At 36.4% G+C, this 13184-nt stretch overlaps 1 protein-coding gene across 2 annotated transcripts in view; it reads left to right on the top strand.

The window, feature by feature from the left end:
* The window catches only part of LOC131554185 (sialate:O-sulfotransferase 1), a 67900-nt gene that overhangs the window by 35699 nt on the left and 19017 nt on the right, over positions 1 to 13184 (top strand). Inside the window, exon 10 of one of the 2 annotated variants that reach the window (XR_009274355.1) lies at positions 2024 to 2079. Coding sequence is in view for 1 of the 2 variants with exons in the window: in XM_058799391.1 (XP_058655374.1) it covers positions 2024 to 2055 (32 nt within the window). In the remaining variant the exon portion in view is untranslated. Of the gene's footprint in view, positions 1 to 2023; positions 3100 to 13184 lie in introns of those variants that run through there. The other variant, XM_058799391.1, reaches the window with a different exon arrangement.

The raw sequence follows: 13184 nt of genomic DNA, 5'->3' as shown, positions 1-13184 counted from the left end.
AAAGCATACTACCATCCCCTAGCATGACGCGATCAGTCACGAGGCACACAAGAGCCAATAGCATTTCACAACCAAGGCTGACGTAAGGCTTCTTCTGGCTGGGGGCATTTTTTGAAATCGATTCGGATTTGGCAATTTTGTTGCTACATTTACCAATTTCTTAGACTATCTTGTCTACATTTTCTTCCAAAAGCACCTAGCAACAAATTTAGCTATTTTAAAATGTATTTGCCAACATTTAGCAACTTTTTGATAAGTGACTCTTACTATAAAAAGTCGCATTTTCCATCTAAATTACACAAAAAGAGGAAAGCAAAGATGCCTAGCAGTACACACATCACATAAATTAAGTTAGCTGCTATTCGCAATTGTTCAATTCAATAATAATAATAGTTTAATGAAACACACTGTGAGTAGCTTGTAGTCTACCTGAAATTGTTGATCAGTTACTATACTGTCAGAAAAATATCTAGAAAAATGGAAAAGTTTCCAGTAATTCAATTCAAGTTCACGATACAAATCGTTGCAAAGCAGATTTAAATTTTCCAAGACATTATCTGTTATCAAGTTTCCATTATCCGTTGTAACCCTGTAACCCCAAACCACAAAATACAATGTGTAATTTAAAATTCATGTTAACATAGTAGATTGTGCCCTACTTTTACAGACTTTTATTAGAGTGTAACTTACTAACTACTACTAATAGGCTACACTGCTTAAAACTACAATTAATCAGAATGTGCAGTTTTACTAGTTTACTAGCTATTAAAAAAAAACTTAAATTGTAATCGTTCAAAAATGTGTGTTAAATAATTCAATGTTGTGTTTAAAATTAGTTATTTATATTTTAACATTGCATTATACATTGCATTACTTTACGAACAAAACTAAATTAACATATATAAAATATATTTTTTGCTGAGATTTGATGCAGTGAAACAATTTTGAATCGTAATTATGTGATGATGTCATCGTGCAATGACATCACAACATAATTTAGCAACTTTTAGCAACAAATCAGCCTTCCTTTAGCAACTTCCCCTGAAAATTATTTGGCAACACTGGACTGCAGCATACAGGATGAGCTTAACGGGGGACGGAGACGCCGATCGCGTCTATTCCTCTCACAAATCAATCGTTCTGCCTCGGAAGACTTGGAATATTAACACTTTTTGAATAAATTATGACGGTAGTTGTATTTGCCTGTTATATATTGTGTTTTATTGGCAAATTGTAGGTTTAGGGGCAGGGTTGGGTTATGTGCTCATAAATGTGTAAATAATGCAATATAAATAAAACTGCTGTGACTGTTAACATTGAAAAATCACACCCCAACATATGCAATAATGGCAATGTTATTACCCAATATATAATTTAATCATGATGATACAATTCCCAGTATCGCGTCGGCATATTGACGCTAAGTGTTTCCTATTTAAAGCAACAGAGGGCCCTGCAACTTGCTGCAAGTTGAAAACTGATGCCAAAGGACTACCTTGAGCGTCAAAAAGCGACACCAAGTGGTCCTGACCAAGCTTCAATATGTGACGAGTTGGGAGTGAGAACGTGTTGAATATTCATATCATATTGACGATAGGCTTTAAAAAACAACTTCTATTTGCATCATTTTATATTGAATATATATCCATCTTGTTATGTTTTAAAATCAATAATTATCAAATTACAACGTTATATTATATATTACCCTGTTATATAGGGTCATGTGAAATAAACTAGGCAAAATCGTGATTTTAAAATGTGAAAAGTAGGTAAATATATACCTTTTCCCTTTGACATTCATTTACAATAAAAATTATTCTTAAACATTATGCATCAACTACCTAGTGATGCAGTCAATGAAGTGAATAAGCATGTAAACAGACTTTCAACCCACATACAAACAACCAGAGAGATGGCTGCATGCAAGCAATTTCCTCATTTATGCTTTTCAAGGCTAACGTATGAAACTTCTGTCTTTCTCTCTCTGTGTGTGTGTGTGTGTGTGTGTGTGTGTATCTCGCAGCTTCATCAACCTTCCCGACCTCCCAGATCTAATCAGCCCAGGTCAAACTCAGCCAGGTGACGTCAGTTTAGATAAACTAATTGCTCTGATTGAACAGATGGACCCTCGATATAAGAATTTTCGCCCTTTCATCAAGGCTGAAATGAAGAGGCATATTGATGCAGCCATACAGATGGCATTTCACCCTCGGCACCAGACTTTGCGTCACATTAGCATTGAAATGGCTTTCATTTCCAGCATGCCTTATGCATCTTAAAGCGAACAGGCTCATATAGCACATACACAGAATTCATATGCTGTTGTATCATTATGCTAATGGAATATTTAAAGCTCTCACCCGCATCTGTTTTTAATAACATTTACAACAGATTTCCTGCATAAGCACAAGGACGTTTCCCTGAAAAAGGAAAATAATCTCTGTGGAGTGGAAAAGACTTAGGAAAAGGATTTGGTCCTGCTACAGTACATGCCCTTGGTGCTATAACATTAGACCATGACTAACTTGTAATCTTCTCAGAACTGTAATGGGCACAAAGCATCAATCACACACAGCCGAAACCCACACTTGTGTGTAGACGTACTGTAGCCTTGAAATGATTTCACAATGAAGTGATATTTTTACATTACAGCCATTTTGAAGGACATGGAGGGACAAAAAAAAAAAAAGCTTATAGTTATAAATTGGCTGACAAAAAAAGTTCAATGTCACTAGTACTACACACAACCCAAATATTACATGTAACGCTATTTTACAGAATTGTCCTAAAAAAAAATGTGTCAGTACGGAAACTAGGTGTTTATGATTCCAGTCATTTTTCATGCAACTGATTGTTCTCCCAATGGAAAATATAGTACTAATTTGAATAGAATTATAATATTAACATGATGTCACAGGAATTATTTACTGACTTCAGTCCATTAAATACATTCCTCCATGCTTATCATTCAAAGACAGAAACCCTGTCATCATCTGCATCCATCTGTAATGTCATTGAAAATATAACGTTTTAGCCAACTTTTTCGTAGACCAAAATAAAGCAAAAATAAAACATATTGTAACAAACAACTGAACTATATGAAAGCCTCCAAATGTAAATGTCAAATAAAGACTAGCTGAAAGTCATATTAGCATATTGATATGTGCATTGTTTTAAACAATGACTCATTCAGGAACAGCTATATTTCTATCAGGAAATGGCTGCATAAGCAAGTCATTGAATTATTCATTCAGCTGAATCTGTCTGTCTGTCTGTCTATCTGACATTGCTTTTTACTTTTAAATGATTAAATATAGGAGCAATAGAGCTTTTAAATCCATATGCATATAAAGAGAGAGAGAATATATATTCTCTAAAACCCTATGGAATTAAAAGCTATATTGCTCCCCTGTTTAGCCATTTAAAAGTAATAAGGCTTTAGCCACAGTTGTTGTTAAAAATGGCCAGGACTGCATTGCAGAGATTTATTATGCTACTATGGTTTGTTAAGCGATACTTTCATTCCCTCATTTCAGAAAAAGTCACACCCGTAACGTACATCAAGTCTGAGAGTGATGAACAAATGAACCGATTTCTCAGGAGGAACGTTTTTATGTGTCATTGTTATGGAAATAGCAGCACGCTATCATCAGGCATTGTTCGCAAAGCTCCGACGCGTCTAACCACAATACCTGCAACAATTGCCAAATCAGCTCCATAATCTGTAAAATAACACAGTTTCCGCACTCTCCCTTAAGTCTGATTTTATGCACATTCTAATAAGGTGTTTAAATGTCCTGCAATCCAATGAATAATAATTGCCTAGAAACTTCATTTAAATTCAGTGAGTGCTTGAGAGGTAGCGGTAACATAATGCATAGGATAGGTTTGAATTGATAATCTCGTGAAGAGGGTTTGCCCTTCACTGATGTTACTGCAAGTTTCGAGGCAGCCATGGGAAAACGTGCCAAACGAGTGGCAGGGGAACAAAGTGCAGTCATAACAAGTTCTCAGTGAACCACTGAAGATCAAGCACAGGCGCCCAAAGGCACCTAAGCAAAGCATACAACCACAACCATCTCAGAGAGAAAAAAGGGAGCGAGGGTTGCGTGTTTCAGTTCCGCAGTAGATAACAGATCAAATCCAGTGGGGACTGTGTCTTTTTACTGTGTGGTAGGTTGTTTACGCTTAAGGGGTCAAAGCGGTCTTGGGTGATCTTACAGATACGAATCATACTGAAAAATGCAGAATAAGATTACAGTTACAAAGACTTTATATAATATATCAGTTAATAGGTGGGAGGCCTCTGGCTTTTTTCATGGCAGAATGTCAGAAATACATTTCCATTTTCTTAATAATTGGATATCATATCATAAGTATATATAATTCAATATTTTAGCTTTAGTATTGTGTGCCATTTGGAACTGAATTAGGAATTATAATTCAATCTGAGTAATATGAAAATGCTAAATTATAATATAGGCCTTCATATATATATATATATATATACAGTTACAGTGGGGGAAAAAAATATTTGATACCCTGCTGATTTTGTACGTTTGCCCACTGACAAAGAAATGCTCAGTCTATAATTTTAATGGTAAATTTATTTTAATGGTGAGAGACAGAATAACAACAAAAATAATTCAGAAAACACATTTCAAAAAAGTTACAAAATGATTTGCATTTTAATGAGTCAAATACATATTTGATCCCCTATCAATCAGCAAGATTTCTGGCTCCCAGGTGTCTTTTATACAGGTAAGGAGCTGAGATTAGGAGCACTCTCTTAAAGGGAGTGCTCCTAATCTCAGTTTGTTACCTGTATAAAATACATCTGTCCACAGAAGCAATCAGTCAATCAGATTCTAAACTCTCCACCATAGCCAAGACCAAAGAGCTGTCCAAGGATGTCAGGGACAAGACTGTAGAATTACATAAGGCTGGAATGGGCTACAAGACCATCGCCAAGCAGCTTGGTGAGAAGGTGACAACAGTTGGTGCGATAATTTGCAAATGGAAGAAACACAAAATAACTGTCAATCTCCCTCGGTCTGGGGCTCCATGCAAGATCTCACCTCGTGGAGTTTCAATGATCATGAAAGGAATCAGCCCAGAACTACACGGGAGGATCTTGTCAATGATCTCAAGGCAGCTGGGACCATAGACACCAAGAAAACAATTGGTAACACACTACACCCTGAAGGACTGAAATCCTGCAGCGCCTGCAAGCTCTCCCTGCTCAAGAAAGCACATGTACAGACCCGTCTGAAGTTTGTCAATGATTCAGAGGAGGACTGGGTGAAAGTGTTGTGGTCAGATGAGACCAAAATCCAGCTCTTTTGGCATCAACTCAACTCGCCGTGTTTGGAGGAGGAGGAATGCTGCCTATGACCCCAAGAACACCATCCCCACCGTCAAACATGGAGGTGGGAACATTATGCTTTGGGGGTGTTTTTCTGCTAAGGCGACAGGACAATTGCACCGCATCAAAGGGATGATGAAGCCAGCCAGGGCATTGAAAATGGGTCGTGAATGGGATATTCCAGCATGACAATGACCCAAAACACACGGCAAAGGCAACAAAGGAGTGGCTCAAGAAGAAGCACATTAAGGTCCTGGAGTGGCCGCCAGTCTCCAGACCTTAATCCCATAGAAAATCTGTGGAGAGAGCTGAAGGTTCGAGTTGCCAAACGTCAGCCTCGAAACCTTAATGACTTGGAGAGGATCTGCAAAGAGGACAACATCCCTCCTGAGATGTGTGCAAACCTGGTGGCCAACTACAAGAAACGTCTGACCTCTGTGATTGCCAACAAGGGTTTTGCCACCAAGTACTAAGTCATGTTTTGCGAAGGGATCATATACCTATTTGACTCATTAAAATGCAAATCAATTTATAACTTTTTTGAAATGCGTTTTCCTGGATTTTTGTTGTTGTTATTCTTGTGTCTCACCGTTCAAATAAACCTACCATTAAAATTATAGACTGATCATTTCTTTGTCAGTGGGCAAACGTACAAAATCAGCAGGGGATCAAATAATTTTTTCCCCACTGTATATATGTGTGTGTGTAGGCTTACATCAATCTTTTTATCTGTAAAACTATTGTTTTATCGAGACAAACTTCTGTTGATCGCATGGTAAGTTTTATGCACCATAAAATGATTTTTCTATGTTAGGACAAAGATTATTGTAATTTGTTTTAAAAGAACATACTATTTCAGTCTTTCTACTTCAAAATGTTACATTGCAATGTGTTCCCTGCTGTTTCTTCATAATTTCTTGTGAGTGAAATCCTACACAACTTTTCTTTTTTTTTCTGTGTAGGCCCTATATACAAACAGACAATTAAAAAAATAGACTTGTCTGAAATGTCACCTAAATTTGTAGGATTAGGGTACTTGGGTATCTATCTATCTATCGACACACACAGACAGATAAAGATTGCTTTATTACTTACACTTAGAATACTGCAGTCATCCAACGTGTATCAAATGTTAAATGGTTTTATGAGAAGTGGTGTATGACCTTAGGCTCAAGTTTAAAGGTCAATTTCTTCAGTTTTGTAATAATGAAAAATGCTCAGTGAAGAATTCAAATATTAGTCAAAGCCCAGGTTTAGTTATGCTAACATCCTTATTTTGTTGGTGCCCTTCAGCATTGACAGTGACTTTACAGTTGCCTCGGTAATAAACTTTATTATTAAAAGTGCCTGAGTGCTTCTTTGAAACACTATGACAATTTTAATTAAAAACAATATTGCACAACTAAAATCAAATTATGTGGTAATAACAACGCACTTTTTCAAGTAAACAAAATTAAGAAGTATGTACAAATACCCCGATGAGATGAATTGCTGCCTTAGACAACAAACGTATTAAATCTACACATCCTACACATTGTGTTAATATAATTATGTGGTGAAAAACATGCATGCTTACAAACACCTATAAGTGTATACAAGCCACATCTGTTGTAATGCAAACAACACAGTGTCACATACAGAAGGTGTATGGAAGGTTGCAGAGTGCGCACAGACAGGGAGAGACAGAGAAAGAGAGTGGAGAAGCATCATTTAGCTTTGTCACAGAAAACCATTAAATCTCCTGCTGGTGACAATGGAATCATCCCATTTTGTTCTTCCAGACAGTGCCATTTTTCACAGTGTGGACACAACTGCAAACACAACTTTGACAGAAAGGAAAAGACTGTTCAAAAGTTGACGGATGTGTAAAATGTCTCTCTACTTGGTGCATTTACTCTATGGGTAATATGTGCACAAGACAAATTGAAAGTTTTATGGCTGGATAAATTCACCATAAAAACATTATATTATAAAAATATTATAAAAATATTTTGAATCTACACAATGTAGGGTTTAATATTAAATAATTAATAATTTAGCTCAAAGGGAATCATTTATGATTTTATAGGGAATTTGAATAGAATCACTGTTTAGCTGATCACCGAGTCGGCCGGCGATTCACTGAACGAGCCGTATAACATTAATTCTGCACTGGATATTAAAATCCAAAATATAGTGAAAACACTATTAATAAGCACAGTAACAAGATCGGCAGATTAAGACATTAACTTGTAAGCACAAAACACAAGATACTTCTCTTTTCAATATAAATAAGACTTTATTTATATAAACCTAAGACATAAACTAATCTAACACATGAACATGCATTCACACATTCACACGTTGCAGAAAGAGAGAAAGGATGAGTTTAAGAGAATGAGAATGTGAAATCCCAAGTTTACAGCAATATGTGCTATTGCATAGACCTGAACAACCATCAATCACTTATTTAACCCTCGCCTTGAGTTTCTCAATGAGGCTAAAATTTATATTAAATGCACCAGCTCAGTTGGACCTGGAGGTTACTTGCTTGCGTTGCCTTTGTGTTACAGGGATTCCCTTCTGTCATTGTCCTTGCAGGAAAGGGGTTTTCCCGAGTTGGTGATTGGCTGGAAGTTCAGTAGTCGTTGAGGTGATGTCTTGGGGAGCCAATGGTTGGGCGTTGGCTGAGGATGGTCTTGGAGTCCGTTGCTGGTTGAAGTTTGAAGCGGGTGCAGTCGGAGCTGGACTTTGCGGCAAACTTAACTTTTGAACACGAGACTCAACGGAAAGAAAAGAAACTAAAGTAAAAGAATAAAATGAGTAACGAGACTAGGTGGTTTTTCTTCTCATTGTGGTAGCAGCTGGCGTGCAGGCCGACGCATGCTGGAATGGCGCTCAAAGAGCAGCGTCAAAACGCTGAGAGAAGCTGGATTTGAAGAAGAGCGCAGAAGGGTGAAGGGGAGGTTTGATGGTGTCCTGAGTTTTTAAACTCGGCTTTTGGAACACCTCCCAACTGGTGTGTTGACCAATTAGATAGGCTATTATCTTAGCTAGGGGTGTTCCTCCCATCATAAATCAGTTTGTTATCTGGTCACATGGTCCAAATTTTACACGCTCTTGTAAAGTATAATTTTGGACATGATTTCTATAACCAGAATGTGATACATTTGACACAGAATTAATTGAAAGAAACGTTTCAAGCTAGAATTGTCAAACTCATACATACCAAACACGACTAAAGTCATTCAATAGTTATTAGAAAGACATACATAATATGTGCTTAAAACATGATAGTCTAATGTGTGGGTTACATACATAATGTAGTGTTATGCCTAGAAATGTCCTTTTAGGATGATTTTATATGCATATGAAAAAGAAAGTCTAGTAGTGTAGTTCTATGTAGGACATAGGGACATGTTCGGTGAAGACCAGAGAGAGGTTAAAAGGTCTCCTAAAGAATTTCAGTCTCAGTCTTTGTCTTGTGGGGGGAAAAGTCAATCTAAGGAAGCTCGTGATTTCCAGCGTGGAACGCATGTGATGGCCATCTTTTTGACCATCAGTCTTGATTACTTGTCCCAAATTTGACGATCTCTTTCCGGCATTGTACTTATCAATAAGTATTCTTTTGTCTTAATGTTGCGAGCTGTTCTGTGAAAGAGGCTTGTTGGTTAGGCTTGCTCCAGACTCATGGCACCAGAGTACCACAGACAGATTTATGACGTCCTGTTGGGCTTCTCTGGAATTTCGGCTCCTCATGTTTCGATGTTCTGATCGAATCTTAGTTTGTCTGACTCGTTCTGATCCTACAACAAGTTTAGGGAAGCCCATTTTTGGTAAATCATGAAAAGTCAAAATTAAGATACCAAGTCATAATAATAAACAAAAAACAAACAAACAAAAAAAAAAAGTTGAAATTGTGACGAAATTGTCACAAATTATGACAGGACAGGACAAAGCTAAATAGTTGAAATTATAAGCTAAAAAAAAAAATCTAATTGTAACATACAAAGTCACAATTATTTAAAAAAATGTACCCTTATGACTTTTATGTTTTGTGGTCCAGGGTCACATATGTAATAATTGTCTTAATTTTGACCTTTTATGTCATAATTATGAATTTCTTATTATTAATTATGAATCTTTTAGTTTCAGCTTTTTGTTATAATTTCAAATTTTATGTCACAAAAAAAAGTCACGCTTTGGTAAATCATAACTTTGTCTATATATATTTTTTTCTTACGTGGTGGAAATGAACTTCCAGATGTTAAAGCAACATGAAACTAACAATATTCCCCCAAATGATTAATATCAGTATCATCACAGACATCAATCCATCATATTACACTCTCAGAAATAAAGGTACAAAAGCTGTCACTGGGGCTGTACCTTTTTTAAAGGTTTAATATGTACACTTTAGGTACTAATTTGTACCTTCAAGTTACTAATTTGCACCCTTTTGGGGTAAAAAGGTACAAAGGTCTATCTTTTGAAAGTGTGCTTTTTCGTTCAGCTTGTGTACCTTAATGTTTTAACTTTTTAAACCTATTTATCATAAAGGACGAACAGCTCTTAAACTCAAACAGTGAGACCCATTTGGGTTAGATGGCAAGATTAACTCTCATAAACTGTTGATATTATGATGTCCCTCTCTTCATACATAGAGGGCACCTGCTGTTACTCATTAGGAAGAATCATCCAGCTGTTGACATACACTTGGCCCTCTCAAAATCGCTCAGCTGCACAAGAGCCATTTACAGCAAGCAGATCCATACACATAGATCGAGAGCGTAGCGTATGACTAATAAACACAGAATTATTGATATACAGTGCCTATAAAAAAACTTAATTTTTTTCATGTTTTGTTATGTTGCAGCCTTATATTAAACTGCTTTGAATTACTTTTTTTCCACATTAATCTACACTCCATACACCATAATGAAAAAGCAAAAACAGAATTGTCACAACCTTGTAAATGAATTAAAAATAAAAAAACTGAAATAAGTACATTGCATAAGTCTTCATACCTTTAACTCAGTACTTAGCTGAAGCACAAGAAAAACCTGTTTTTTGCTTTGCCATTATGGTGTATAGAGTGTAGATTGATGTGTGGGAAAAAAAGTAATTTAAAGCAGTTTAACATAAGGCAGCAACATTACAAAATGTGAAAAAAAATGAAGGTACGAAGACTTTTTATAGGCACTGTATATTCATAGACTGTGGGCTTTACTGACATTATGCTTTTTGGGTTGTGATTTATGCCTGAGTGAAAACTGTGCAATTAAGGTATGAAATACAGTCATATAAATTTTTTTTTTAAAATCACGTTTTAAAGGATTGATTATAATAACTTTAAACTTATGTTGTGTATAAATTTGTATTTATTTATTTTTTTTAATTTTTATAATTACAAATTTACACATTTTAAATTGTACTGATGGATCCAGTATCCAGATCAGATGGTTGTTCAATTATTCTGACTTGTGTATCCTTGATTGTGCAGACGAAACAAAGCTGAAGTAGTTAAAAATGCCCTTAATTGAAGAATCACTCAAACATATCTGATTCAATGCAGCAGAAGCGAAAGGCGAAAGCCCCCTTCAAAATAGTTTGACATGAACTAGTGAGCAGGAAGTGATGCGATGAGCATGCATGCCACTCAGTGGACCTCAGTGGAGGGCAGTGCCCTGAAAAGTGTGTCATTCTAAGGTTACTCTGTTCCATCTCCACACTCACACAAATACACTCTCAATGCTCAGAGAACTCTGCCTTTCAAGTCAAACTGTGACTGAGGAAATGTTCTAACACTTTCTTGACAGCTTAACTTTGTTGATATTACTGCACTTCTGTGAGGCAGAGGGGAATTTGTGAACAACATATTTCTATGAAGTCACTACATTTTAGGTCTGTTTCATACATGAAGTGCATAAACTGCAGTGCAATTGCACAATGCATTAAAGAAATAATTAATCCAAAAATAATAACAGAAAATTTACCCAACCAAGATGTAGATGAGTTTTTTCATCAGAATAGTTTAGGAGAAATTTTGCTTTACTTCACTTGCTCACCAATGGATCCTCTGCAGTGAATGGGTGCCGTCAGAATGAGAGTCTGATAAAAACAAAACAATAATCCACAAGTAATCCACACGACTCCAGTCCATCAATTAATGTCTTGTGAAACGTAAAGCCGCGTGTTTGTAGTAAACAAATCTATCAGCATGTTTTTAACTTCAAAAACCGTTGTTTCTGGCTAAAATATGAGTCCTCTATCCATAATATTGTTTTTTCCAGTGAAAAAGTCATCTTGTCAAAATCAGAAGAGAAATATGCACAGATCAAGCACCATTTAAAAGCAAAAACACTTTGTAAGAGGACAACGGGGGATGGAGTTATTCATTGGAGGAAGTATTGTTATGAATTATGAACTGATATTTTGGCCAGAAGCGATGGTATACAGTTAAAATGCCATTACAATATGTTAATTGGTGGACTGGGGTATGATTACTTGTGGATAATTGTGATATTTGGACTCCCATTCTGACAGCACCCATTCACTGCAGAAGATCCATTTTCAGCGAATTTTCTATTCCTTTAAAATGACACACTGTAAAAAGTGATAAGTTGACTTAACTTAAAAAATTTAGGAAATCTGTTGCCTTAAAATGATTAAGTAAATAATAATGAAAAAAAAAGTTAAGTAAACTTGACAATTCACTTAACTTATTTTTTTTATTATTATTTACTTAATCACTTTTTACAGTGCAGAATCTTCTGTATCACAATAGAACTGAATTGAGAATGATTTCAAACCAAACGGTTAAAAATCATCAAGATTGACTGAATATTCTTCAAACATTCTACGTTTGAATTCAGTGGCGAAAGCCTGCGACCCAGCACCGTCTTCTTGCGCAGACTGCCACACAGTGTGAATGCTGTCACCTGTTAATGCAACCAGCAAAATAAACATGCATGTGGTGTGAAACAGGCTTTAGAGTTAAATTTACTTCACCATCTGTGGATTGAGAGAACTGTGATCTTTAAATCTATCACTGGATAAATAAAAACAACATGTCTAAATCCCCACAGTTGTTCAGTTGCAGATGATCTAATATTTAGCAGGCTGTTTCAAACCAAACAGATGCCAGTTTTATCATTTGAAAATTACAGCAGCAATATCCACAGAATCAAATTGGCCAGATCTCTTTTACTGTCAGCAGCGTTTTGTTATTTATTTATTTATTTTTTGCCATTTAGCAGAAAGACCTTGGTAGCCATTATTTAAAAACGCAGCTGGCCCCATCAACCCTACAGTCACATATCTGTCATTCGTTAATGCGTTTTGGCCATCACGCGATTCAGCCCAAATCTCTCAAAGTCACTTAATTGATGCTGCCAGGGATGAGGAACAAAACTTCTAACATGATTCACCGCCAGGAAGCTCAGATTGGAGGCATATTACAAGCAATTTTCTATTCTGTCAGAGTGAGTCAGAGCCCCCACGCTGAGCCCTTTTCTTTTCATCAGCTAGCTTTCCACAATGCTGTGTATTATTTGACCTTGGTTTCCGCTTTTTCTCCTGCCAACTTGGAGGTGTTTGTGGGTGGCGCGTTGAGGCAGGTGGGTGTAATTATGCCAGACGTCTCCCTGGTGAGATCTGCAAAGGTGGCCGGCCATTCTTTTCCTCTTCGACTAGGCCAGATGACCTGCTTGATTTCCAGAAAAGTCCAATTACCTTTGAATATATTACCTAGCTGAATGCAGAGGGATGTAAAAGTACTGCTAGGATTTTATATAGATTTATTGAGACTGTATCTTTTCTAGAAAATAAATAAAAATGG

Source organism: Onychostoma macrolepis, chromosome 15, assembly GCF_012432095.1.
Source record: "Onychostoma macrolepis isolate SWU-2019 chromosome 15, ASM1243209v1, whole genome shotgun sequence".
NCBI classification, from domain to species: domain Eukaryota; kingdom Metazoa; phylum Chordata; class Actinopteri; order Cypriniformes; family Cyprinidae; genus Onychostoma; species Onychostoma macrolepis.
This window is presented reverse-complemented; position numbering and strand designations above follow the sequence as displayed.